Source organism: Chenopodium album, chromosome 10 (genome assembly GCF_948465745.1).
Source record: "Chenopodium album chromosome 10, dcCheAlbu1.1, whole genome shotgun sequence".
Classification (NCBI taxonomy): Eukaryota; Viridiplantae; Streptophyta; class Magnoliopsida; order Caryophyllales; family Amaranthaceae; genus Chenopodium; species Chenopodium album.
In genome coordinates, this window is record NC_137843.1 from 1,509,266 (window position 1) to 1,515,265 (window position 6,000).

At 37.4% G+C, this 6,000-nt stretch overlaps 1 protein-coding gene across 2 annotated transcripts; it reads right to left on the reverse strand.

The window, feature by feature from the left end:
• Positions 1-1,329: 1,329 nt before the first annotated feature.
• On the reverse strand, positions 1,330-5,777 carry LOC145561876 (uncharacterized). Of its 2 annotated transcripts, none has more exons than XM_081622001.1 (7): positions 5,395-5,777; positions 3,967-4,204; positions 3,406-3,596; positions 3,077-3,312; positions 2,151-2,394; positions 1,949-2,056; positions 1,330-1,697 (listed from the first exon to the last, which is right to left on the reverse strand). In XM_081622001.1, the coding sequence occupies exons 1-7, from the start codon at positions 5,614-5,616 to the stop codon at positions 1,575-1,577; spliced, it is 1,362 nt and encodes a 453-aa protein (XP_081478127.1). In that variant the 5' UTR covers positions 5,617-5,777; the 3' UTR covers positions 1,330-1,574. The 2 variants fall into 2 exon arrangements, with proteins under 2 accessions (XP_081478127.1, XP_081478128.1); XM_081622002.1 differs by lacking the exon at positions 5,395-5,777 and adding an exon at positions 4,393-4,782.
• Between the last annotated feature and the right edge of the window lie 223 nt (positions 5,778-6,000).

Consider the following 6,000-nt stretch of genomic DNA (forward strand, 5'->3'; position numbering starts at 1 on the left):
AGGAAGGGGAGGGATAGAAGAGGAAGGGAAGAGAGAAGAAAGGGAGGGGGGAGGTGAGCTCCATTTTCCCTCCAAATCTCTCCAATTTTGGAGGGATATGCTTATTAAAGTGAGAGGGAAATTGGATCCCTTCCCTCTCCTTTCTCTTCCTTTCTTTTCCTTCCATTTTATTCTATCCAAACAAAGTGTTGAGTTTAAGATCATATGTGATATGAACTCACCTTTTAAACTGAGACAAGGTGCTGCACTAAAATACAACCTTATGTGAGCAACTGAGCATGGATTGTGCAGGGTTGGGTGGGGGGTAGGGGCAGATTTGCTATAGTGTTTTTTTTAGCGTATAAAGAACTAGGAAATCACCTGTTTAGTGTATTTTTCGTAGGGGGATCCAATTTCTAAATTTCCTGTTGACTGATGTGCCATCTGTTCTAATTAGAGATGTCATAAACCAGCCTGGAAATATGGGTTTTGAGCATGCTTTTGTTGCCTGTAAAGGCTGTAACCTGTAATTTATTTGAGCATGATGTTATATTGGCTAAAAAGAAATACAAACTGCTGGAATTAGCAACAAGGGTTTTTTGTGAGCCAAGGATTGTTGTTGATGAAGTGATGGATCATTTCTGATGGTCTTTTGTACGTCAGTCTTTTGCGCATCTACATTTTTTTTTTAATGCAAATGATACCGAGTATGCTAACTCTAACTCTTGATCTCTGTGAAATGAAAAGATACTGTCAAAAGAAAGGTGCTGGATGTTCTTCCCTATTGAAAGAGAACGAAATAACATAACAAATGTCTCTTTTCCATTGGCTTTCATCCTGTCTGTTCTGTTACTTTATATTTTTGCTCTGAGCAAGAAGCTTTAACAAGCATAGAATTCTTTCCTGGTACTAAAATTACCATCAGAACGATGTGAACTTAGTTTAATTAGTCATTTAGAAGATACTTACGTGCTTCAGGACAGTAGGTGCCAATGATTTCCCAAGTCTCAATATCTCAACTTTCAAGAGTCAAGACTCAAGAGTATCCTTACAAACACTATTACACTAAGCTTCTATTCCATGAAATTCCTACTCCTCATTCCTCTCCTTGTAGTTGATGAGTTTTTATAACAGGAGCTGAGCGAGCTGGATCATTGGCTTATGGTCTTATAGCATTCAGTTACCTTCTCTCATTCACCAGAGGACACTTTCCAAATACTACTGAAGCTATGCTGTTGCCCTTTTTTTTATTTTAATTTATCAATCATCATGCATACACACGTTGAAGATTTATTTTGCCTCTTCTGATCTTGTTAAATTTAGGATGATTAATGTATTCTTAAAAGCTAGTGCAAGTAAATTTGGTCATGCTTTTTTGGAATTAGCACCAATGTAGCATTTCCATCCTTTTTCTGCACAAAAAGAAATTATTTAGCTTTCTTTCCTAATGTTTATTTTAAACTGATAACAAAGAGAGAGTATGAGATAAAAAAAGTTGAATGGTGCAAGTTTGACCATTCATTTCTTTTGAACCTCCTATAACTGCTGTGAAAAAGGGCCTGCTCAAGAGTAGTGATGTTTTCTGCTTGCATTAGTCATGTTGAAGCAGCTGGGTTCCTTGTAATTGGCAAGTTACCATCATAAGTGCATTTCAACACATCTGGTTTCCTCACTAACCTTGGGCCGACAGGAATCCTTCTGCTTTTAGGTCGAATGTCCTGCAGCCACAGTGTAATAAACACACAAAAATTCTGGAAAAAGAGGGATTTTTTTAATCAACTACTGAAATCAGCTAATGGGTACACTTTATTTAGGACTTGGTTTTCCGTGTTAGACAAGAGTATGGGTCCGATTGTCAAACTTGACCATTTTACGAAAATTTCATTTTATTGAGGTGAAATGAAGGGGCAGAGTAAAATAGGCTGTAACAGTGTAGTTTAAAGTCATTTTTAATGCATGAAACTAATACCTGATCAAAGATGGCTGTTGGTATTGCAAGGGTGGCAACAGCATTTGGGGAGTCAACTATTCCAGAGATTCTTCCTTCACAAGGGCAGCAAGATAGCAGGAGATAGACCTGGCAAGCATTCCAACAGTTTTTAAGGGTAAGTTAACTTTTCCTAATTTGTTATATGAATTAGCAGCTGCATTTTTGCATATGAGGATCAAACCTGTTTCTTTGAGTAACCAAATTTGGAGAGGTAATCAATGGCATTGAGTACTGCACGCTTATAAGCGACACTTGCATCAAGATAGTGTTGCCTTCCACTCTCATCAACACTAATGCCCTCAAATACTAACCATTCTGAGAACCTTGGTTCAATTGGACCTATCTCGAAGATGGGGTTTACATGCAGAGGAGTTGGACCCATTGGTGTGAGATACTCCTTCATTCCTCCTCTTATAATGTCACACCTAATAAGTGATAGTAGTTTGTTATTAGCAGACGTACAATAATACATACATGTACATAATCTCCTAGCTAGCTTTGATTGTAATATCAACTTCTTATATTAAGTCTGTTAAATCATCTTATATTACACCTTTTTAATTGTCTTTTGGCCTCTTAGATAGTATTGTAGTATTTCTTAGCGTCATTTACTGCCCAGGTGTAGAAAATGTACTCTTTTCTGAAACAAAACTATCATCTGAATTCTGATGTTGTAATTTTGCTGGATTTTTCTGCTCTTTTCTCTTTCTTGCCTTTCATGTCAGTCTACAAAATAACATGCCTATAGTGCCGCAGATTAAATTAGTATACCCTCCATCTCTATATAGGCCATGTTTGATTTAGATCATCTTTTTAGAAATCATATTAACATAACATAAATATAATTTACTTACAGGCTTACAGCTTCACTGTACCTCTTTTTTTTTGGTTTGGAATGAACTAAACTAGAAGTGAGGCTTGTTATCTTTTAGGAAAAAGGTGGTAGAATTGTATTGAGTTTTGTTTGCACAAGCAGGATTCTGCAGGGGATCTGTTTTCTGGTATGCTAGTGATATAACTTTTTTAGGTTGTAATGGTTTGTTATTACATTTAAAGTTTTTTTTGTTTGCAGCATAAGTGCAGAAAAGAGGAGTAGAGAAAGTTTACTTGAGCTCAAGAAAGCCACTCATTTCAATTGCGCCACAGAAAGAGACTTCACCATCCCCCTGAGAGAAGTGCATATCACCTGTGCTTAGATTAGCTCCTTTGACAAACACTGGCAGGTAAATCTTTGAACCTTTGCTAAGATTTTTGATGTCGCAATTTCCTCCATTCTCTCTACCTGGAATTGTTCTTGCTGCCTCTTTTGCAATTCTTTCCCATTCTGGTGTGCCTTTATCTATCTACTCAGGAGTCAGGACCAGTATATTCCATCAGAATAATCAAACACTATTCTTTTAGTATTTGTTTACAATTAAACTCCGTAGTTTTCTTACCTTCCCTAATAGGCAGCCTTTGGGTGATGGCAAGTTTGCTAGCGGTCTAGAATGCAGAACTTCACACAGCTTTAGAGACTTCAAACCGTTTTCTTGAACTTCGCTTTCCCTTTCATTCCATATATCAAGGAGCTCCTTTGAAGGAGCAGTCCCAATTATTCCAGGGTGGGTTAAACCTGGGAAACGTACTCCTGATATATATGCATGTAGAAGCAAACATAGATCTTGTGTCAGAGCTCAGAATGGAACAGTAACTTCACAAAACTTTCTGGGTGCCTAGCAATAATTGGAAACTATGTAGCTCAAATTGGGTATTCATGTCTAACATTGGTCTTTGTCCAAATGTCAAACTCAACTATTTTGTGAGCTGTTTTCTGTTTTTTCGTTCAAAATGATTTGTCAAGTGTCCATACTCATATTGAAGTGTCAAGATTCTGGCATGGGTATTTAAGGTGAAATGAAGAGTCTGAGTAGCATAAGTTGGAAAAGCATTAAAACCATAAACCATTCATTGCAGTAAACCTGTACTAATAGTTGTGGACTTGTGGATATAGGTCTCACCTGGTATATGAGTTGAGTATGTGTAAATCCCTTCAAAATACCAAATAGCCTTAGTAGCAGAAGGGAAATGGTCAGTCAAAAATCCACCCCCATTTTCTCTGTCAAAAGTTGCAGTATATCCCCATTCATCCCCAGGCAGAGGACCTAAATTGCATATTTCCACTGAGAGAAGATCACCTGGTTTAGCCGGAACCCCATCTACATCCGAAACTTTAATTGGCCCACTTAAGTAATGAACCTGGTTAAATTTCAAATCAGTTATAAACACAACTAAACCTCCAAATTATATGATTGAATTCAATCAGAAACGTTGTTGATAATCTGATGTCTGTGCATAAAGTTCGGCATCTCAAACAAATAATGGTATGACCGTATGAAGTATGATATACTACAAACTAGTATAGCCTAAAGGTATTAAGTTCTTACAGTTGAGAGGTCTATTAATTTTACATCAGAAGCAGAGTCATTATCACGGATAACACCTCCTGTCCAATCTACCATCTCAATTCTGAAGAATTCCCCTGCTTTTACCTCCGCGACTGGAGGTATTTGAGGGTGCCAACGATTATGAAGAGGTAGCTCTTGCTCCCATGGTTTCTTCTTCAAGTCTACTGGTACCACTAATGTTGGTGTACGAGGACCCATTTTTGTGGTTTAGTTTACAAGCATACCATATGTTTCTGACAACTCAACCTTAATAATATTCCAGTGACATTCCATGCATTTGGTTGATATATTGTCTGATTTAGACTATAGAAAATGCCTAATAGTGACAAATTTCTGTAACCTGTTTTCTTTCCTGGTGGTCCTTTTCTCATACAAGTATTAATTTTCTTAATGGACAAATATGAAAGGATAACTATCAATCAAGGCCTCAAGGGTACTGAGTTTGACATCTAGGGTCCTGGTTTGCTTCTTTTCATAGATGAATATCTTTTCTTCATACTCGTACACTTTTTTTTTCTGTGTTTTTATATAAAGAACAAATCCTTTTCTTTTCCAGTACTTCTATTCTATACATGAAAACACTGCAATACGAATATACAATCAATATGTATGTATATACATACATATATGATGTGTGTTGGTACCAGCTCCCCCCCCCCCCCCCCCCCCCCTCCTTTCTCAAGTCTTAAGGACCTTAGTGTGCAAATTTGGATTGAGTTGACCAGTAAGAGGATCCGATAATACTTTTCGTCTTACCATCCAAAAAATGTATAGAATTGTATATGCATAAGAAATTAAAAGCAAAGAACATGGTGAATTGTAAAGTATAGGTTATGTTATAAGACTTCACTTATGATCACCTTCACCTTTCTAGGAAAAAGTGACAGTGTTAAACCGGAGAGTCTGAAGTTATCATTAAATATACTACTAGTTTACTACGTAGTAGAAAAGGAGGTAAGAGTGTGAGACAAAGCAGCATACCACAGAAAGGTCAGCATGCTTGATGTCTTCAGCAGAGGAGTCATGTTTGATACCACCTCCAGTGAAGTCTACCATTTCTACCCTGAAAACCTCCCCAACCTTCACTTCTGCAACATCCGGTATATCAGGGTGCCACCGGTTGTGAAGGGGATGTTCCTGTTCCCATGGCTTCTTCTTAAGATCTATAGGAACTGCAGTTCTTGCACCATATAATAAAGTCATTGATTCAGTCCACCTGAAAAAGAAATGCTCAGCTAAATGATTTACCTTTCCACTAGACTAATTTTTTCCCTGGTAAAGATGTTTTTCCTGTGTCATATTATTGGTTTATCTGTCTTAGTGCTGATAGGTTGGTTAGTGTTGGCCGGGCATAAAATTGGCCCAAATCAAAGCACGTAACTCGGGTCGTACTCACATAAAAGTAGCCCGGCCACAATTTGGGATGGATAGTTGTTGTCTAAACATGAGACTAGGTCGAGTAGGATTGTCATTTTCTTATGAGTTGTATAATGTACATTTTGACGATAGATTTTAACTAAATTACAATTCTATACGAGCGGACCAGTAGTAGATATAAAGAGTTAATTGAAAATAACCACTGGTTAA